Genomic DNA, 22,607 nt, shown 5'->3' with positions numbered 1-22,607 from the left:
AAGATATTAAAATTTAAAACATTAGGTCATGTTTATATATTTTTAAAAATTATATTTGTTTCTTCACAAATTTATTGATATTTTTTCTCACCTTTTAAAAAAAAATTTAATTTTAGTTTTCAAATTTCTCCTTAGATTTCAAAAATAATTTTAAAAAGTAGGTCGGGTTTACAAGCTTAATTTTTAAAAACAAAAAATCAAATCATCATTAAACAATACCCTAACAATCAAAATTCAATAACCACACGATAAAAATAAAATTTTGAACTTTTTGAACTTTTCTTTAAAGTTGTCGTCAAGATTTTAAATGTAATTATGATGGAAATGCTAATATCTCGATTATCAATAAAATGTGAATATTGATAAATATTTTTTAAAAAATTCATAAAATTTATTTAAATCAACAAATAAATCTTTCACCGTCTCAAAATGAAATAAAACATCTCACTGCCGAATGAAACTTTAATACAAACTGCTGTTATCATTTTTTTTGTTTGTTTACACTTTCATACCTATATCTGCAAATGACAGAATGAAAGCACTTTTTGAGATGTCTAATCAGATATTAACAAATGATTTACCAAATATTTGTCCAATAATACACACTCAACATCTTCTTCCTCCTGCATCCTTTAGTTTCACTACAAACAAAAGAAAAGAAATTTTGAGGAGAAGTTTCAAAGCTCTGCCCACAGCTCTCTCTTTCTGTACAATCTCAAACTACTCCATCAATAGCCTTGCTTTATATCAATGTCAATCCTCCCCTTCTTCACACTTTGCAATTATACTTCTCCTGCTTTTTCTTTACCATATACCCAACTTTGAGAACTTTTTCTAATTGTATAAACCAATTGATATCTGTTGTCTTGTTTTCATAATAAGCTGAACTAAACCAAAAAAGAATACAGCAACTTCAAAATATTACTGTCAAATCAGTCTTTACACCAAAATAAAAGTTCAAAAAAGAAGGAAACAAAAAAGGTCCACTAGCATTAGTCTACAGGCAGACTATTAGAAGGTGAAGCTCTCTCTATACAACTTATGATGATGTCTTTCAAAGCCAACCTTTAGATTTCAATACTGTGGTGGGGGGTAAACTCCAGGGTAAGGACCTGACCAAGAAAACAGACACAGAATAAAGTTTCAGTTTGCATTGTGAATTGATCATATAACAAAGCGTCGAGGTGGGCGTGAATCTACCTGGAGGATAGAAGGGCGAGGCTTGTGGAGGCGGAGGGTAAGGAGTGGGAGGATAGGCCAAGGGGGGTGGTGGGTACGAAGAGGGAGGATACCCAGATGGATATGGGGAGTACATGGATGTTTGATATGCTACTGAGCTGGGCGGGTAAGAAGGAAAGGGAGATGGAGGAAATGAATAGGGTGTAGAAGTAGGAGGAGGGTAGGCTGTTGTGTGGGATGGTGGGGGTGGCATCGTAGCGTACACGGGGACATGGGGTGGAGCGGGTGCTTGGAATGGTGGTGCTGAGGGTGTAAAACTTGACGACGGTTTCTGCAATCGAAATAGACAAATCATCTCTTGGCTGATGAATCTTATCTTATACAAAAATATAGCAAATTATCTTTGGTCAAGAAACAGACAATAAAATATGTAGTTTCACTTACAGTGGCAGTAGCAAAATGTAAAATCAGCCGTACTTCCCCAGCATGTCTGCAGGAGGTAAAGGTGAAGGTTAGAATTTTAGATTTTGGACTATGGGAAATGATGTTTTCTGCATTGCTTGTCAAGATATCACGTTAAATAATAATGAAATCGAAACGTCTAACTTCCTAGATGATCCGACAAATCACAAATAACCATGAACCTTTTTCCATATGAATTGCGTGTTAAAGCACAAAGAATAAAATATAATGTGAATCTCGAGCAGAAGAAGCGAGCATAGTGCTGTGCAAGCCAACTCTTGCAAGTTGATAAAAGAGTTATTATGATTCAACACTAAAAGAAATCAACCTGTTAGGGGTGTTGTCGTCAAATGACAGTTATCGAAACATATATCCACTCGAAAGTTGCAACGTATTAGTGTCATATGAGAGCAATTCCTCCATAACATAGGGAGGTGGGTAGGGAAGGGGTGATGGCTAAACCAAACTCTTCTACTTACATCCTAACCTTGATACACAACGCCTATAGAAATCTTTGCAAAGCAATGCCATCAGGACACACAAATCCTCTTACTCAGAAACCACATCAAGAATTAAGGTGGAGAACAATTACATACCTGTGATCAACTCCACGATGTTAATAATTAACCTAGGATCATGACAAATGATAGACTTGAACTCTTTAAGGGCAAGAAATTAAGGGCTCACATGGGAGATTGTTTTCAAGACAATTTTCTGGTTTTACTCTTAAATCTTTTCTTCAAAACTATGATTTAAGGATTTGCTAACACTATCATACAGTTCAAATCTATTCATAAGCTGATAAGCATATAGATTTTAGTAGGAATTAAAAGTTAAGTTGTTCTCAAACAAGCCATACGCACAAACAAACTAAGAAAGAGAACAAAACATTAAGCAGAAACCATTATATGAATAGTAACAAGAAATAAACAAAAGATCGAACCTAAAATCCAATTGCTTGCAAGTCAAAGCTTCTAACATGGTTTTAAAGGGGAAAATTTTCTCAAAAAAATTATCGGTCATATCATACCTGCCAGTTTTAGTTTGAAGTGACCATGCACTGTCATCATATCCTTCTGATAGAACTTTTGCCAATTGGATTCTACAGAACAGAAATTTCAAAACTCAGTACCACATATGGAAAATCTTGACAAAAGGTTAGCTAAACAGATGCTAAGATTGACCAGCCACACATCAAAAACCAAAGAGGAAGAGAGGACCTGAATCTTACTTTCCATTGCCAATGAAATCATCATAAGTAACTGTATTGCTGTTCCAAACTGCAACATTAATCTCTCTTAGCCCTTCAATCAGAGAGAACACAAATTTCTCTTGGAATGTGGGATTTCTGCCACCATCTATACATTGTCAATCAAATCCACATTCAGTTTAAGATCATCTTCTCAGATCTGAACAAATTACAAAACCAACAAGACAAAAACAGAACAAGGAACATCCAGAATCAAACCTGTGCAGGTGGTCGTGCGGAACTTTGTGCTACCATATTCAAGTAACACGTAGGGATCCTGCCTTGAAATCCATTCCGTATCTTTCAACTTTGTGCATCCAATAACTGACCCAAAACAACAAAAACCATATCCAGAGGCGAAATCAACTTCTTACTTTTCCTCTTTTTTTTGGAGAAATATTTGAGAAGCACAACCAATGTCAAAACAGAACTAAAGAGACAGATTATTTTGGAGGGAGAGGAAAAATTGCATACCGGTGACTTCAAGAGGCTGACCCTGAATGGCATATGTCGACATAGAAGAATCAATAGGAGATAAAAGAGCTGGGTTTTCTAAAATTGACTTTGTTTCCTGAAAAGCTTTTACCCTTTTCTTCACAGACCCAGAACAGAATATTCACAGGAATCTTCAAACCCACAAAACAAAAACCGATCAAATTCACAGAACCAGAATCGAATATTCACAAGAGTCCTCTAACCCACGAACCAGAAACAACCAAATCGAATTCCTGAAGCTTCCTTCTGGTACATCAACAAAAAAATCGAGATACCCACAACGAAGAAGGAAAAAAAAGAAACACAAGTAAAGGAAAAAAGAGGATTTTACTCTATTTAAGGAAAAGAAGGCGGCGTATGAGGCGGTTCAAGGAAAATCAATGAAGATTGAAGACCCCCGCGTTCTGGGTTCTTCGACGAAATAGAGAGAGACCCTGAGAAGGAAAATTGCGCCCGGGTGAAACCCGTTTGCTATTATATATTGCCGCGTCTTCCCTTCAAGGCATGTTCCCAATTTTGCTTCCATCTTCCCATTTAGAAATTCCTTTTTTCCTTTTTATTTTCTAAATGTTAGAAAGTTCTTATTTGATCAATAATTCTTCGAAGTTAAAAGGGTTCTAACTTTTACCTTATACATTTCCATTCAACTTCTATCTTTTTCAGAATTCAATTCAATAGTGTGAATCCAATCGGTAAAATACCTATAACCTTCCTTATTTTTCTCCTCATCCCGTCGTTTGAATTAAAAAAAATCAAATTAATAATCATGCTTCTATATAATTTTAGGTTAAAATATATTACTTTATTTTATTTTTTAAATTAACCGTTGGGGGTATTAAAATTTAATTATTAAGATTATATATTTTTCTTAGTATAACAACATGTTTGGATGAGAATTCGAACTCATGACTATTAAAATACATATCTTTCATACTTAAGTCGATAATTAATACTATATATATTACGTGTATTACACATAAAATCTAATTAAATTAGTATAATAAAGAGTCATTCTTACTTTTTCCAACAAAGATACGTGTGTTTTTGTGTTTTCTAAGTGGTTTGAAATCTTACGTAGCCATTTTTTTAGTTCAAAATCTCACTTGGACTTGGTACATGGAGTTTTTCTCCTTGGATACTTCCTTTGCTTGCTTGACCCACCAAAAAAAATATCTATTTGAAATTTAGGGTATATAAAGTTATTATAAAAATTTAGCTTTAACATAACTAGTTAAAATACTAGTAATTTATTTAATAATTTGCATTGTATTTATCAATGGGATACAGAATTTCAATGAAGATGTCATAACGTAGAGTACATGAAAGACTGTCTAGGCCGCCTCTATCATAAGGATGCTTATCGTTCAACTACGATTATATTACATCTTGTTTAGAACAATGTGTATGTTTGTGCTTATTAAGGATTAATAAATCAATACTCAACCCAAACGCTTAAGCTAATGAGTTAGCACCTCCCATTTTAATATCATATTAAGGATGAATAAATCACCACACAACCTAAAAACTTAAATTAATAGGTTTGGTAGATTTAATTCATATATTGAATATTTAACTATTTAACAAATATAACATTTGTACTGATCCTTAGCTATTTATAGGATTTGATTGGGATTTATGTTTGGTTGGTTGCTATCAAGACTAACGTTACGAAACTAAAAAGAATTTTACAACAATACTATTTTCCACCATACGTTTTAAAAATCTTGCAAGTTGAATTTTAAAATGTGTGACCTTAATTTAATTAAATTGGAATTGACTTCTTGTGGCATTGTTGTATTTTATGCATTAAAAAAAAGGAAAAAGATAGTATCAAACTCGATATATATTATATATATGTTTGTATATATGTATATATATTTGAGAAAGTCAAACTCGATGCTGATGTTACCCAATTCAATGAATATTATTTTTTAATGTCACATTACCAAGACCAAATCAAATCGGATATTTATATTTTTTAATTATAAAATTAATATGAAACTTCAATAATTAGACAGGAATAGGATGAACAAGTTGACTTGTACAATTAATAGTTTCAATAAATTTAATAACCAAAACCATTGGCTGACTTTTGGTTCTTTAAACCAAATATACCAAATGTCTCTCTTGATGAACACCTTCAAGAATCACACAGAGCTCGACAGACAGGGAAGAAAAAATATCATCGAAAAATTGCATTGCAGCAACAATTCTATGACATAATAATTTTATTAATTATTTTTTAATACAACAAATATAAAGTGAGGATTCGAGACTTCAAATTCAAGGAACGAAGTAAATGTTTTAACCGTTGAAATAAGCTTAGGTGGACGCAAAATAATAGTTTTGATCTTTTAGGAAGAGGGTATTTTCTTCCTTTTTTCATATTTTTGTTGGTAAAATACAAAAATAAGCCAGTGGGATTGTTACCATTGACAATTACAAACATTTAATTTGAATCATTACTCCAAATTTATATAGGGGTGGCAATTAAATTTTACCGAAATAAATTTTATGATATAACTTTATCCTTTAATTATTAAAATGGTAACAATTAAACCCTAAATTATATATAGTTTGTTGTAATTATAGCAGTACCAAAAAAAAACTTGTAATTATAGCAACTAATTGAATACAATAACTAACGAAGTTAGATTTCATAATAGAGGAAATATTCTAAATTCTCTTCCAAATTTCTACATTGAGATTTTTTTTTTTTTTGAGTTATACAATTATGGTAATAAGGTAACCATCCTCCTTTGAGATAGTGATAGTTCCTTGTCCTTGAACTATGGCTCATTTTTCTTTTTTATGTGGCCTAATTCTTTCTAATAATAAAAAAACCAAATTGAAACTAGGACCAAAAACTAAAATGAAATACATCACCCATTAAAACTTTCGAACAAATAACAAATGGCAAAAACAATTAATCCACTTTCTAAGACCCACCATGGCCAAATGAACTCTACAAGAAAAGCCAGACTGATTCAGCAAATTTCAAGCAAATGGACGACTCGAGAAACAATGCCACAAATAGTATTCTGAACCAACATTTATTGAACATTATAGAACAGTATTATCTTCAAAACCAACTTAATATTCTTCTTTTTGTTTTTCTTTCTTTTTCTTGAGATGCTTTCCACTTTCATGCTATCTCAATTCATTAATAAACCAGACACTGAGACAGACTTTGAATTTACAACCCAAATGAATGAATCTTAAGGTTCGACCTGCAGCTTCAGAAGCCACACACGGTTTTTATGTACAGAGGGCGGCCTGTGGCTCAAGGCGATGATACCGTACCGCCTTACCATTTACTCACTCTCGTAGTCTTCATCATCGCCAAATGTAAATACAGAAGCATCAGCTGCCATTGCCTTGAATTCACTTTCTGAGTTTGGAACATCTTGGAGGGAATCAGATCTTCCAATACCATCTCCTTTTCGGTCGCTGGCAGGAGCAGTCTGTTTGACTCCACCATCTCCCAGGGAAACTTGCTTCGTTGCGTGTGATAAACTTGCAACATCGTTCGATGAACTCCCACTTGTTTGAGATTTAGATGCCGTCTTGACAGCAGATCCTTCGGTCCCTGAACCTTCAACTGCCTCCTTCTTGCTCTTTGAAGAGCCACCTTCTGATTCACTATCAGAAAATACATCATCTTTATCATGAGTACCTGATTTTCTGTTTTGGTTCTGAGAAACTTCGCTCCCGTCAACTGCAGAAGGTTTCGAGCCTGAGCTTTCATCCGACTTCTTCGTGGTGTTGTCGACATTGGGTGATGTATCTACTAGAACAACCTCCACCTGAAATCCAGGGGAAGGCAGTTTCCTCTACAGAAAGCCAAGTGAGATATTCTTTAGAATGTTGAACAAGCAGCCATGACTCCAAACAAATGTAAATATTGGGAGGGGGTCGCTGTATCTCGTGCACAAGGAAACAAACAGTTTTAAACATCTACAACCAAAACATTGATCGGGGACAAAATCTTCAGTACTCACCTTGTCAAACCCATCAAGATCATTGGTGTAGAGCATTTTTCGGTTTTCGGTCATGGTTGTGTTTAGCCAACTGAAAATAAAATAGATCAGGTAAACCCAACTAATGTCAATACACTACATAATTACATTTAAAAAATAATAATAATAGAAAAATAAAAAAATAATAAACCAAGAAGCTGAGTTCCAGGGATCGGAATTCAGATCATATACCAATAGAAATCGCCTTGGCGGTCGTGGAAATGAACCTTGAAGTCCCCACACAACTCAGCAAGACCAGGCTCCCCAGGCAAGGCGAAGACCATTATCCCCTTCTTTGGTGCAGTAAACCAAAAATCTTCTGGCTACAGATATAAACTACGTTAGTGAAATGAAATCATTAGATATTGAGACTTTCTTCTGAAGAGGCGAAGTGTAAGTCTCGAGACAATGTGAGGCATCCATCTCATGTAAAATATAAAAATGATTTTCATAAAAACACAAAAATAGAGAACAATGTATTACCACCACAGCAATAATTATTGTTATTACATAGTAGCACGCAACCATGAGTATTCACTTCCTTAAATAAAAATTCTAAAATTTCATTTTCATCATCATCCTTACAATGATCACTTATAGAATCTAGTACAGCCGGTCTTTTAAATCTTAAAAGAACAACAAAAGAAATAAATGCACATTACTATTCTAGTCAATATATCGCACATCCATGAGACATAAGATTTTAAGTCTCTGCCTGGCCTCACGTTACAAGTCACAAAAGTCATTCAAATATTGTCCCAAGAAAGAAGTTATGGGAATTCAATGAATATCTGTATTTAAAAATATAGAACTTGACTGCTAGATAGATCTAGAAAAAACATTGAATATTCTTACAAAATCTTAGACTGTAGCAATTACTTATGCAACTGAGGACATCCTTTGAACCCTACTTTAAAAAATAATAAAACACTTACCGAGAGACTCTTGGTTCTTGAATGTGTTTTAGTGGAAAAAAGAACACCTGCCAATTTGGGAAAGCATTAGAGCAGATTATTAGCATTATTTGGAAACTAGATATGCTGAAGACCAGTGATCTTTGAAATCTATGCTTAAAAGGGAGATCTAAAATCATAATGAATCATAAAAGTGACAAACATAGCAAAACAAAACAAAAGAAAAATAAGTCAAGGACAAATATGACAACAAAAATTATTAATCTGAACGTTAAACTCCTTGGCTGAAAGGAGAATTTGGAGATATACCGTTATGGTCGGATACAGTAATAGAAGGCCTGATCCAATATGGACACCTGTGGAGACGAAATCCTCGAAGGACACACCTGCAGAAAATTTAATGTAACCGTGCTAACTATAAAGTGATACAAAAGAAGTTGAAAATGAAATGGAATTAGAGTTATAAGAAAGAATAATACCTACGGCCGGGAGGATTTTCTCCATTGAAGTATGTTAAAATACGCTCAAAATATTTGACATACCTCTAGAAAGATAGAAAATATTCTATTTTAGAAGCTTTTGACAAATGAGAAGACTACAAAACCTTCTGAAGGTAATGTTTCACTTACAATCTGACTTGGTAAAATCAGGCCTTTGCCATCAAAACACCTTCTCTGGTTATAGTATTCAATGGATTCTTCAGCAGTAGGAAAGAACTGCAACAGAGGGTGAAAATCAAGAAAAATGACAAAAAAATAGGGAAGAAAATTAATTTTTAAACTTCCTCAAATTTTCAGAAATACACAACAAATCCGAACCTTCAGATATAGAAGAAGACTGGAAATCATCAAGCCTGTTCTGGCCATTCCTGCCTTGCAATGCACAACCACTACGTTTTCAATATCATCCTTCAGCCATGAATAAGCACTTTGACAAAATGATATTATCAGTTGAACTGGAGGACAGTTATGGTCATCAAATGGAAAACAAGCCACCTGAAGAAAGATCTCAGAATACCATACATGTCAACTTTTCACCTAACTAGTCTAAAAAAAAAACAAATAATCTAGAGAACAGTCTAAAAAAAATCCCCAAAGATGTGTCTGATTGAAAATATATTAAAAATGGTCTTCTTGAAAGCCAACAACTGGCTGGACCAGCTTGCAGCATGCAAACTACTTTAATGTATGTTAAAGCAAAGAACACAATTTTAATCATACATTATAATTTCAACCATCATGGGAACTGTTTTTTGGTTAAGAACCTCTACCAGAACTTCAATTAGTAGGCCTCATTTCCAACAAACTTTATTCTACTGCTTATAATTGTTCATAAAGTTTACTTGTTAAAATAATTCGTAAACCCCCACCCCCCACCAAAAACCCAGAATATTAATGGGAATAAGAAATCGTCACAAACCTTTCCTTCAAATAATGACGCATCATATAGCCTCTCGGAACAAAGATTATATACTTTGTATTTTCCCTGTAGATAAAAATGGGAATACAAGAAATGAGAACATGAAAGTGCAAATCTACAATACATGTCAATCATGGAAAGATGGAAATCAGATGACAGAATCGAATTCCAAACAGTACTAAAGCATGACATGTCTTTAAGAAAATTAAAAAAAGTGAAAATTCATATCAGGGACAAATCCATCATACTTTGTGATGTGTTTCAAAGAACTTAATGACTTCTTCCATATGGTTCCTGTAGAAACCCTGCATCACAACTCACGAGTATTAGAATATAAATCATAACGAAAATAATCCAAGTCAAGTCAAAAAACATGAATAAAGATGAACAACCTCAACATATCCGAAAAACCCTGAGCTCAAGTCACCAGCAGGGAAACCCATAGCAATGATATTTTCGGTAATATAAGTCATATCTAAATCAAATCCACCTTCCTGGAACAAGAGCAAGAAAATAATAATAATATATAATTAGGAAAAAAAAACCAAACACGTATCGATGAAGGGAATAGTTTAACCAAAACTAATGGTAATCTCCACATATTATATCATATTTTGTATCAAAAGAGCATGCTGCTAGTTATCCCATTACCCATATTCACTGATAGAAAAAACAGAAAAATGAGATATGTGTATGTATAATAAGTCTACAGATTACAATTTACATACACAGTTGTTGAATACTGATTTCATAAATGCTATTTGACATATAACAGCTGATCTTATTCCAATAGACATAACTGCTGGCATCGAGAAATTTAAACATGCCAAAATGCAAGTAAAGACGAACTTTATGCAATCATATCATCAATTCACAAAGACTGGAAATATAAAAGTTATCTCCCTCTGATTCTAAAAGAAAAATTAGGATTAGCCAAACGAAGTATAAATCTCACTCTTTCATAACGCAAGAAAACAGTATATATATATATATATATAAATACATAATTATCTGCTGCTCTTTTTTATTGTTTCATTTTTCCTTTCAATGATAGCTTGGTGAAATCCATCACATATATATTTAGCTGTAACAACTTACAGCATGGTCACATAAAAAGAAGCTGATAGTATGGACGACAAACCTGGTATCTTCGCTTATTTTGGGAGACAGCATGACGCGCTTTGACTTGTACAGCCTTTACAGCACTCTTTGAAGAATCAACCAACCCTCTTGTAATTGATCCCATAAAACTAGGTTGCGTAGGTTTAGAAGTTCCATCAGAGGAATCATTAGGTGCAGGAGATTTTGGAGATAAGTTGAAGCTTAAGCCACTTGTAAAACGAGCAAAAGCTGACTTCCCAGCATTTTCAGTCGAGCCATCTTGTGAAGCTGACTGCGGTTGAGAAATTTTCAAGCTTTTGGCCCATGAAGTTATGCCAGTAGGAGATAGCTTAGATGGTGCATCACGTGCTACATTATCCATTCCAGAGGTAGCAGTAGCCTGAGCCTGAGCCTGAGCCTGAGGCTGCACATCTAGAGGTTTAGTTTCTGAGGAATTAGCAGTAGGTGGTGTTGGGGAATCAGTAGGGTTTGGATCCATTATATGACTAGAGACGTGGCAGATGAACACTGAAGATAGCGTCAAGAACCCCACATAAGCAGTATCCCCCAGAAGAATCTAAGTCTTGGAGCTGCCTGAAAAATCAGCATAAGAACAGAGAAGACAAAAGAAGCATTTTGAGTTTTCAAAGGTTTGATACATCTCAAAATGATTACTTTAATGGTGCCAAAGGAAAAATCCCCTACAAATAAAAGAGAAAGAAATATGCAATAAACATATAAATGCCATAAAGCTATCTAAATTGTTTTCAGAAAGAAAAAGAGATACCACGACTAAGCTATGTTACCGCTATCATCATGATCCAAAAGTACAAACAGACCAAAAGAAATCCAAACTACACATACAGAAATTTCCCATCGAAAAACAGTTATTTCCGTGCTCCCTCAGAAAAAAAGTCTGAGAAAGCACTGCTTTTCTCAGCAGGAAGAAAAATAATTCTCGACACCATTATTAAGCATCAGCCTTCGCCACAATGGCCATGCTTCCGTTGCTTCATTTCTGGCAAATTCTTCAAGGACACAAACTAAGCGAGCAGAAAAGTAGAGACAGAATTGATAGAGAAATAAAGAACACGGCAAGAACCCATCAATTATACAACGTCATCTCAAGATCCAACCAATCAAAACACTCTCAGGAGTGAATAAGTAAATACTGAAATGAACCCATTAGAGTCCAGCAGAGAGGGCGCAATCTTACCCAGAGAAAAACAACGGTAGCTGAATAATCCAAGCGAGAAAGGGAGCGAAAATTCTCAGGATTTAGGGTTTCGAACGTGGGAAGGGGAACAGAGAAAGCTCGAGCGGTGAAAATCGCCGTGGTTTTGAAGGTATGGGTGTAAGCGTCATTTCGTTTTCGACATGGTCGCTCAGTCAACTGATCGTGTGGCCACGATTTGGCCCAGTAGATCATCGGGAAATGGGACGGTGCAGGGCGATTCGTGTGCTCGTACAATTATGACCGTTGGATTAGATGACTGTTATTTTCAGCCATGGATAACTTTGACCCAGATTCGCCGCTGCCCGCCTTGGCGTTATAATTCCAATTCACGGTTTCTCTTTCCTTTTGTTTTTTTGTCCTTTTTTAGGCTTTTCAGTTATTTTCTTACAGTTATTTTCCATTTATTGTTTTTATGTTACAATTTAATATCGTCATGTAGATTTGTAAGGAATCCTCATTTTCTTTTTCTTTTATTTTCTCCCAAAATGTTGCTCCCTTCCTTCTTTAACTTCAACAACACTTGTTGGAGTTGATAAACGATTATTTAGATGATAATAAACAATTTACAGTTAAAAGTATCTTTAGTTCCACCGCAATTTAATTTGTGAACTTCCAAAAGTAACAGTTTAGTCTATAAACTTTTAAATTGATAATGATTTAGTCCCTCCCATTAAAAAATAGGATAAGAGTTAACAAAATTTTGATGTGACTACCAACTTGGATCTATATATACCAAAATTAAATGGCTAGTTATATAGGTCGATTTGGTTCAAATTGATTCCAGGCTTATTTTTAAAAGGAGAAAGAATGAAAATCTAGAGGAAATTGTACTAAATGACCTAAATTGGAAAGCTTAAATGAGATTTACCGCTTTTTGAAAAACTTGTTATTCTAACATTTTGTTACTATCAGTCACATGTGAAATTATATATTTAACCGTTCCTTTCTTTTCTCCCGAAAAACACTAGTTTTAATTGCCATCATAACCATCTTATTCACTGGTCACCATGGTCACAATAGTTTGAGGTGTTCAGTCATTGGATGCCTCATCAAGATTTTCTTTTAGTTAATTCCAATTTTTTGTTCAATAGAAAGTTTTTTTAAAAAAATGTTAGATTTCGTTAGGAAGAAATTAGCATCATGGGCTTTTCAATTAAAAAAAAATCACAATTACAAAATATTTCGAATTTACAAATAACTAAATCATGTCTTCCCTTCCTCCATAAGAATTGAGCTTGACTTTCAATTCGAACGATAAGAATGAAAATGAAAAGTGAGATTGATAATAACGTGAGCGATATGGATACAGTAATAGTAGAGAAATAATATAGGGATAACAAAGAATGAGATATTGATATAGTGATGGGAAAGAATGAACAACGATAGCGATAGGATTTCACACCACTGACATGAAAAGACTTAAAAAGAATCGATAGTTACAACCTATAAGACTTTCTTTTTTGATGACTCAACCAGAACTCCAAAATTAAACGTGTTTGACTTGGAGCAATTTTTGGTTAGACCAATTCTTGTGAACACCCCAAAACCTTAGATCCATTCCCCCACCTCCCCACCCTTTCAGCACTCTATCGGCTTCGTCTGCCTTTTTTACAAGGTCGTTACTTTTAGTTGTAAAACATCTCTTCTCATTCATCTCACCAAATATCTGTACATGAGAAGTGTATTTAAATAATACAAGAATAACAGAATAACTCCCAATTAACAAACTTGCTAAATAAACAATATAAACCTCTAATACTCCCCCTCAAGATGGGCAGTAAATATTAACAAGGCTCATCTTGGACATAAGAGATCGAAAAATTACAGAAGAAAGAGGTTTTGTAAAACCATCAGCAAGTTGTGCAGCAGACCGAATCGGAAGCAAACGCAGGAAACCATCTTGGACTCGATCACGAACGAAATAACAGTCCAACTCAATGTGTTTTGTCCGTTCATGAAAGACGGGATTGGTTGCAAGATGTATTGCTGCCTGATTGTCACAAAAAACTAAGGCAGGTAATGTGAAATCAAATTGAAGATCAGTAAGTAGATGAGATAACCATAACAATTCACAAGAAACAGCAGCTAAAGCTCTGTATTCGGCCTCAACAGAGGACCTCGAGATGGTAATCTGCTTCTTCGATTTCCAAGAGGCTAAAGATGTGCCCATGAAGACACAAAAACCAGTGGTAGATCGACGAGTATCGGGGCAAGAACCCCAGTCGGCATCAGCAAAAGCTCTTAGTTTAAAGGAAGAAGAAGCAGATAAAAACACACCTTGTCCGGGGAGCCTTTTAAATACCGTAGCAAATAGAAAGCAGCAGCCAAATGAGATTTGCACGGTTTAGAAACAAACTGACTGAGTTTATGGACCGCATAAGTTATATCAGGACGAGATATTGTGAGATACAATAACTTGCCAATAAGCCGGCGATAGACAGTAGGATCATGAAGAAGATCCGAATCAGATAGCCGAAGAGTAGTAGAAGGGTCCATAGGAACAGCAGTTGGCTTGCACCCAAGGAGACCAAATTCTTCTAACAGAGTCAAAGTGTAATGTCGTTGAGACAATTAAATCCCTTTAGAACTTCTAGCAACCTCAAGACCAAGAAAATATTTCAAAGATCCAAGGTCTTTAAGGCGAAAGCGGTCGTGAAGTAAAAGCTGTAAAGACCGAATAATAGAAATATCAACACCTGTGATAACAATGTCATCGACATAAACTAGAAGAGTCACAAAAGAAACTCCAGTACCACGAGTAAATAAGGAGTAATCAGACTTTGATTGCTGAAAACCGAGGCTTATCAAAGCCATGGAGAACTTAGCAAACCATTGGCGAGAGGCTTGCTTCAAACCATAGATGGACTTGTTCAAGCGACACACCAAACGCTCCCCCTTAGGACAAACAATATGATTGGAAGGATGATAGCCAAGCGGTAAATCCATATAAACTTCTTCAACAAGATCGTCATGTAAGAATGTGTTATTAACGTCCAATTGTATTAACGGCCAAGACTTGGAAACAGCAAGGGTAAGGAGCACCTTGACAGTAACCATTTTAGCAACAGGAGAGAACGTTTCGATAAAATCAAGACCTTCCTGTTGAGTATACCCCTTGGCTACTAAACGAGCTTTATACCGCTCAATGGAACCATCTGAACGATGTTTAATCTTATAAATCCAACGACATCCAACTGAATGACGATGTTGAGGCAAAGATACAACAGTCCAAGTATTATTATCATTCATAGCTTGTAATTCAACATTCATGGCATCACGCCAATGAGCAAATTCAACAGCTTGATGATAAAATTGAGGCTCGTAAGACGTAGAAACATTCAAAATGTAGGTAGAATAAGCAGATGAAAGCTTGGAGTAAGAAACATACTGCTCCAAGGGATGCTTAGTATATGTAATAGGTGAAGGTTATTGAGCCAAGAGACTGCAATGAAAGTCACGCAAATAAGAAGGCAGTTTTGTGGTTCGAGTAGAACGTCGAGGGACCAAATTTGATGGATCAACAGAGGACTGTAAAGATGTATCAATAGGCTGCTGTACAGGAATAGAAATAACCTCATTATTATGAACCAAAGTGGAACCGACCTGTGGTGGTTCAACCATAGTGGAATGATCTCCTAAAACCGAAGAGTGATGTTCAAAGTCTACACCAAGAGGATGCTGAGTGACAACAGAAGACTCTGGATGACCAATTGACATTTCAGTATGAAAATCCACAACATTAGGAAGAACCAAATCAGGAAAAGGGTCCAACTCAATATCACAATCTGGAGTGGTCAGAAAAGGAAACTTGGTTTCATGAAACACCACATCTCGTGATATAAAAAAACGTTTCTCCTGAATATCATATAGCTTGTATCCCTTCATGCCAGGGGGATAGCCTAGAAAAACAGCAGGTCGAGCTCGAGGTTCAAATTTGGTTCGACGAGCATTCAAAGTGGATGCATAGCATAAAGAACCAAATACGCGAAGCAGAGAATAATCTGGAGCAAACTGAAACAAAACGTGGAAAGGAGACTGTCACGCAAGGACAGGAGAAGGAGTTCTATTGATAAGATAAGCTGCTGTGAGAACACATTCCCCCCAAAATTTGATAGGAACCCGAGACTGAAAATACAAAGCCCGAGCAACATTCAGGAGATGCTGGTGCTTGCGCTCAACAACCGAATTCTGTTGAGGTCTCTCTACACAAGAAAACTGATGCACTACTCCCTTAGAAAGAAAATACTCTTTGAATGATAATTCAGGGGCATTGTCTGATCTAAAAGCCTTAATACAAGTACCAAACTGAGTCTCAACATAGGAGAAAAATCGAGGAATAACAGTGAGAGCATCAGACTTGTGACGCAACATAAACAACCACGTATAACGACTACAATCATCAACAATTGTCAGAAAGAAATGATACCCAGAATATGTAGCATGAGCAAGAGGCCCCCAAATGTCAACATGTATAAGGTCAAAAGGGTGATCAGACACATGATTATTTGAATTGAATGATAAACGTTTTTGTTTGGCCAACGGACAAACATTACAAGAATCAACAGCAGAATTCTTCAAAGAACAATCATCAATGGGTAAAACATCCTTAAGAACATGCAATCTACTAGGAGATGGATGACCAAATCGATTATGCCAAACATCAAAAGAACTATGTAGAGATGCAGATACACAAACAGAATGTGTAGTAGGCGAGCAAACCGATGGGCAGTCAAGAATGTAGAGGCCACGATGCAAACTACCCCTGCCAATCATCTTCGAAATGGACTTGTCCTGAAGGATGCAATAAGAGTTGGAGAATTCCACACATAATGAGGGCATATCTCTCAATAACATGCTGACGGAGACTAGGTTGAAATGAAATTCAGGAATGTACAATACGCCATGAAGCACAAGATCATCAGATATGCGTATGAAACCCGAATAATCAACCACAAATCGAGATTTATTTGGCAGATTCACACTAACAGGAGAGATCTTATGCAAATCAGCAAATAATTTCCTGGAGCAGCATATATGTGTTGAAGCACCGAAATAAATTATCCAAGGCTGAATAAGAGTACCTGCTGTATGAGAAGCAGAAGCATCAGCATCAGAGGACAACTTGCCGACCGAAATCTGCGATTGTAACAATTGGATAAGCTGCTGACATTGGTTCACAACATCAGTGGTTGTGTGAGATACAGCCATGGCAGAGGAATCAATAGCCTTCTTTGAATTGGAAGTAGAAGTAGCAGACTGTGCTCCAGATGACGAAGAACGCGAGGCACCATTGCGATAGCCCGGTGGATAGCCGTGCAGCTTATAGCAACGGTCAACAGTATGACCAATAAAGTCCACAATGAGAACAAACAGGGCGATCCTTGCCTCGAGTTTTCAAAGAACTGTTCTTCGAAGCAGAATTGGTAGTAGAATGTTGGGTTGCCATGGCAAACGAAGAATGAACAACAGGAGTAGCAGAAATTGAAATCGCGCGCTGTTGTTCTTCTTGCCGCACCAACGAAAAAGCCTTATTGACAGAAGGCGGAGGATCCAATAAAAGGATCTGAGCACGAGTTGAAGCATATGATTCATTGAGTCCCATGAGAAATGTCATCATATATTCCAATTGAAGAAAAGCAGCAGCTTCCTTGGCACCACTACAAAGACAATTGCAGGTACAAATTGGCCTAAATTGTTGTAACTCATCCCAAGAAGTCTTCAATTTAGTGAAATAGAGACTTACAGATTGCTGTTCTTGAGTGAGTGTGGCGAGATCACGCTTGAGTTGAAAAATTCAAGGACCATTACTCTTCTGAAAACGTTCTTTAAGATCTAGCCAAATATCTCGAGCGGATTCAGAGAACAAAATACTAGCCGAAATATCTTTGGAGACGGAATTCAAAATCCATGCAATAACCACATGGTTATTGCGGATCCAAGCCAGTAGAAGATCACCCGTCGGACGAACAATAGTTCCATCGATAAAACCTAACTTGTTCTTGACTGAAAGGGCAATCAACATCGATCGGCTCCACGAATTGTAATTTTCCTCCGTTAAGACTTGATTCACTAGAACAATACCAGTATTATCAGTATGATGCAGATAATATGGGTTTGAAACAGCTTCGATTACAGAAGGAAGTGAAGCAGTCAAAATTTCAGGTGAATCAGTGGAAGGAGGATCAATTGAAGGTTCAGAATGAACCGAAATCGGTGGGATTACAGGTGCCATGGAGACGAAGGTGAAAAAGAAGATGAAAGAGACGGCTGTCCTCAAAGGAAAAGAAATGGAGGCCAGATGTCAAAGAAAAGGGCATGCAAAGCGAGAAAGCTCTGATACTAGTTGTAAAAAATCTCTTCTCATTCATTTCACCAAATATCTGTACATGAGAAGTGTATTTAAATAATACAAGAATAACACAATAACTCCCAATTAACAAACTTGCTAAATAAACAATATAAACCTCTAATAGTTACCTTATCATTTTAAAAACGTAATGCTAGTGAGTCAACAAGGCATTAGAACCAAATTGAGTTCATGTAGTAGACCTAGCGACGAACAACAACTACTCCGAAACATGAAGTAGCAGAAAATAGTTAGTCGAAACATAACGAAATTGCAACACCAACATTCTGTCCAAATAATGACTGTGTGAGATTAAATACAACTGAAAATGAACAAGAACAAGAGCCTAAGGAAGAAAATCAAGAGCACAGAATGTGAAAGGCAAGTAAAACAAACAAAGGGTCGACACTACAGAGATTAAAGCAGCAAAGATTTAAGAAAGGAAACGCGAAAGAGAGCAACGGGTCGGTGGCGAGGAAGAGAGAATCCATCAATTCTTTCTAATTTTTTAAAAAAATCCCTAAATTGATTTGAACCCAACTTAGGTTAAATCAACCCATACAACTAACCATTTTATTCAAAGATTAAATGGTTACTTTTTAAAGTTGACTAAATCATTATTTTAATGAAAATTAAGAAACCTGAATTTATTTACTAAGTTAGGTTCAAATTAACATTCATGAATAATCTTTTTTTTTTATTTTAAAGACATGAATGACCATTTAAGTACCAAATCGAGTTAAACCGAGCATAGCTCAAATGATTTAGGCACCTATAACCAGAAAGTCATGAGTTCGAACCTCCGCCCCCACAATGTTGTACTAAAAAAAATAACAGATTTCAAATTTCTCATTAATATAGAAAAAATATAACAGATTTTAGTTGTTATTAAATTTAAATATGGTCACTTAAAACTCAAAACATATAAAAATGGATCTCATTCATTATTTGAATTTTAACGACACTTTTAAATCTAAACTAATATTTTAAAATAATAAACTCGAATCTTCCCAGCCAATCCAAGATGCAATAAAGATATTTAAGAACAAATAAAAGAAGGAAAAAAAAACCTTGATATCCCTTGTACGGATCAACAACATGTCCTTTGAAAAAAATTATATTAAAATACACATTTGGTCATATAATAATTTAGTCCTTTTCGTATATAAGTAGATTCGGTGAGAGATAAATGTGTTTAAAAATTATAAACACTAAATTTCTATCCGATAAATTCTAAATCATTAGATTAGGAATTAATGAGAACAAATGTGTTTTTTCCAACCTTTATATTCAAATCAAATGAGAGGAGTTTGTTACAAGTTATCTCTTGGAGGAGATTTAATGTACAAAGTCATTATAACTGTTCAAAAGCAATAGGAATAACACCAAATCAGAGTTCAATAATGTCAAAGGTAAATATAATCCCCCACCAGAGCAGAGATAACTACATGGGGGTCTCATCGAGCTTCTTCTTCCATAGCTTTCCGTATTGCCATCCTGTGCTCTAATGGTCGAACCCTCCGATGGCCACGATGAGAATCGCAGGCCTCTCAAGAACCGATGATCATCTTTCCGAGCTTCTGGACAACCCCCTTATGTTTGGCAGGAAGGCGCTTCAGCAGACTGACTCCTATCAAGCTGCCCTTACTCTGTTTCATCCATTTACAATGGTCAGATTCTCAATGTAACATCATGTGATATGAATTTGGATGAGTTTACTGGACAAGAAACAGTTTGAATCTCATGAGCATTTGGTTAGAACAACATTTGAGTGACTTACCATACGGCAAGTTCCCTCGGCAAGGTCGCAGACGGGATATTCGCGGGGGCAGCAGCTGTACTGATCGTCACAGCAGGTTGCAGACTCGAGCGGGCAGCATCCCCAACCAAAGCAGGTACTTCCATACTGATAGATACAGCAACAAGTAGTTCCTTCAGGGCACGAGTAGTAATCGTCGCATTCGGTCGGGGGCTTGACAGGTGATGGCGGCGAGGGAGCAGGTTTCGGAGGGTTCTTTCCTGTCTTGACGGGGTATGAAGGCTCTATTGCTATGCCACATTTGCCTGTGGTAATGTTGGCCACATTTCTCTCCAACCTGATATAACCATTCTCTCCCCAGTTTTTGCCCCAGGAATTCCTCACAATCCAATAGTCTAAACCATTTTCTGTACCGTATCCAACTGCGACAACACCGTGATCCAGGTCGGTTCCGCATCGTCCAGTGAAAACTCCCTGAATGATGCATAGATAAACACAACACAGATTGTCTTTCAAAACACGCACACAACAGAATATGCTCGAATAAGCATTCGAAACAGCTAGCCAAAACAAAGTTCAGAAGTTGTTCAAAGCTCTTATTACCGATTGGTAAAGTTGAAAGGCCCTGCCCCCAGCTTCAATGGCAACGCTAACAGGTTGACTTGCCACAGCCTTTTTCAAGGCGCCCTCATCATTCTCAGGAACATCTTCATATCCATCTATGGTTACAACATTAGCATTTCTCTGTGGACAAAAACATTAGCAACCAAGTCAAATTAGGATACCAGGTACGATAAATGAATCGAATGAACCAGTTCGAGACCAACCCGGTTGGGATCACAAACACCATCACGACCCTTGTAAGGGTAATCTTCCTCAGTGTCAATGCCACCATTGTCTACGATGAATTGGAAAGCATAGTCCATAAGACCACCATTGCATCCCATGTTATATGATTTATCACAGTCCACAAGTTCCTGCTCCGAAAGAGAGATCAGCTCGCCGGTGACGATTTGGTTTATTCCTTCCACTGCAGCGATCGTTGAGAACGCCCAACAGCTCCCTTCATTTAAGAAATAATCCAGTTAAATTAATCACCAATGAAAATCTGTACAAGCAATGCATAGAGAACTAGATTCTGGTGTAGAAAAGCCATTGTTTAAAACAATCCTCCAATCTAAAAGATTTCTTGGAAAACAAGATTTTCCCGGAAAAGTTCCCATGAGTTTTCTGATTTGATCGGCAAAGATTGGCCGAAGCTATTTCGATCAAAAGGGCATTAATCGAACGGAATACAGATTATAATCAGGGCAAGACGATATCCAATGTCTATTTCAATCCTTTTTTTCCGATAAATAAGGATCTCCTAATAAATTTTCTGGGAAAATTAGCATCAATCCAAACAGTCAAAGGATCCAAAGACCAAATTAGAAAACGAAAAGAAAACACAGAATCCAGCCATCGTTTTCGTCGGAACAATTCAAAAAACAAAAAACTCACCACACTGCCCTTGATCTTTAACCGCCGTAACAGCGCCCTTCTCCCTCCAATCGACATGCTCCGGCAGATCACCGCCGAGCGAACTCGCATACCTACCGTTCTTGGCGGCGGAAGGACGCGGCTTGGGGGAGAATCGGCCGCCCAAAAACCTGGCCCGATACTCCTCATTGGTGAGATCGGCGAAACGGGTCAATCCAAGCGTGTAACTCCGCGGCTCCCGATTATGTTCATCGATGAACCTCAAATTATCCTTGAAGATCTCAAAGCGCCTCTCCCTCTCGCCAAGCGCGTTGTAAGCCTTGCCATGCTTGACCAGCCACGACTTGTACAAAGCCGCAACCTGCTCCTGGGTTCGCAGAGGGGGAGTTCCGGCATCAGAACCGGCAATGTCGGGGAAACCCAGGTGGTGTTTGGCGTTTTCGTCGATGATGGAGAAGCTGGAGGAATCGGAAGCCGAAGAAAACGAGAGGAAACAGAGGAAGAGGGCAAGAGAAGCGAGAATGGGGAAGGAGAAAGAGGAGAAGATCGCCATGTTCGATGGGTATTGGAGAAATCAGAGGAATTTGTGAATTAAATAGGGGAATTTGAGAAGGAGAGATGGGATTGGCAAAAGAAGCCCCGAAATTGCAGGGAATATTTGGAAGTTCGAATCTGTTTGAAATGAAACGCCACTTTTCGCCGTCATGGGGTGGACGACAGGCCACAGGCCTTGGACCCATTTCTCTGCCTCTCAATATTTGGGATGAAATTTAATGTTCCAACAGTTCCATACCAAATTTAGCTTCCCTTTTTTAAAAAAAACAAATATACATTAGTTTTTAACCAATTAAATTATCTTAAAAATTTTCTAGTTCAAATCAGGGGTGGTTCAAACTTACACCATTAAAATTTTTATAATATTTACTGATATCTTAACGAACTAAATTA

The 22,607-nt window shown here is 36.6% G+C and overlaps 3 protein-coding genes across 5 annotated transcripts; all 3 read right to left on the bottom strand.

The window, feature by feature from the left end:
• Positions 1-838: 838 nt before the first annotated feature.
• On the bottom strand, positions 839-3,893 carry LOC111016635 (Calcium-dependent lipid-binding (CaLB domain) family protein). Its single transcript, XM_088123331.1, has 7 exons — positions 3,365-3,893; positions 3,110-3,214; positions 2,873-2,999; positions 2,672-2,743; positions 1,624-1,669; positions 1,201-1,510; positions 839-1,112 (listed from the first exon to the last, which is right to left on the bottom strand). Exons 1-7 carry the CDS (start codon positions 3,405-3,407, stop codon positions 1,075-1,077), a joined length of 741 nt encoding a protein of 246 aa, XP_087979457.1. The 5' UTR covers positions 3,408-3,893; the 3' UTR covers positions 839-1,074.
• A 2,529-nt stretch (positions 3,894-6,422) lies between these two features.
• Positions 6,423-12,212, bottom strand: PEN2 (PTEN 2). 3 transcript variants are annotated; one of them, XM_022292067.2, is made up of 13 exons: positions 12,055-12,212; positions 10,879-11,432; positions 10,130-10,231; positions 9,986-10,042; positions 9,738-9,803; positions 9,137-9,313; positions 8,948-9,034; positions 8,798-8,862; positions 8,628-8,704; positions 8,340-8,386; positions 7,597-7,727; positions 7,387-7,456; positions 6,423-7,218 (listed from the first exon to the last, which is right to left on the bottom strand). In XM_022292067.2, the coding sequence occupies exons 2-13, from the start codon at positions 11,335-11,337 to the stop codon at positions 6,700-6,702; spliced, it is 1,857 nt and encodes a 618-aa protein (XP_022147759.1). In that variant the 5' UTR covers positions 11,338-11,432; positions 12,055-12,212; the 3' UTR covers positions 6,423-6,699. The 3 variants fall into 3 exon arrangements, with proteins under 3 accessions (XP_022147759.1, XP_022147760.1, XP_087979329.1); XM_022292068.2 differs by having other exon boundaries at positions 10,879-11,428; positions 12,055-12,194; XM_088123203.1 differs by lacking the exon at positions 12,055-12,212 and adding an exon at positions 11,703-11,938.
• A 7,462-nt stretch (positions 12,213-19,674) lies between these two features.
• On the bottom strand, positions 19,675-22,375 carry LOC111016644 (low-temperature-induced cysteine proteinase). The gene is made up of 5 exons (XM_022292103.2): positions 21,681-22,375; positions 21,008-21,243; positions 20,784-20,924; positions 20,202-20,654; positions 19,675-20,070 (listed from the first exon to the last, which is right to left on the bottom strand). Exons 1-5 carry the CDS (start codon positions 22,210-22,212, stop codon positions 19,972-19,974), a joined length of 1,461 nt encoding a protein of 486 aa, XP_022147795.1. The 5' UTR covers positions 22,213-22,375; the 3' UTR covers positions 19,675-19,971.
• Between the last annotated feature and the right edge of the window lie 232 nt (positions 22,376-22,607).

This window comes from Momordica charantia (genome assembly GCF_013281855.1).
Source record: "Momordica charantia cultivar OHB3-1 chromosome 4 unlocalized genomic scaffold, Mcharantia_2.0 BLBB01000004.1, whole genome shotgun sequence".
In the NCBI taxonomy this organism is placed as follows: Eukaryota; Viridiplantae; Streptophyta; class Magnoliopsida; order Cucurbitales; family Cucurbitaceae; genus Momordica; species Momordica charantia.
Note: the sequence above shows the minus strand (reverse complement) of the source record. Positions and strands in the feature narration are given on the sequence as shown.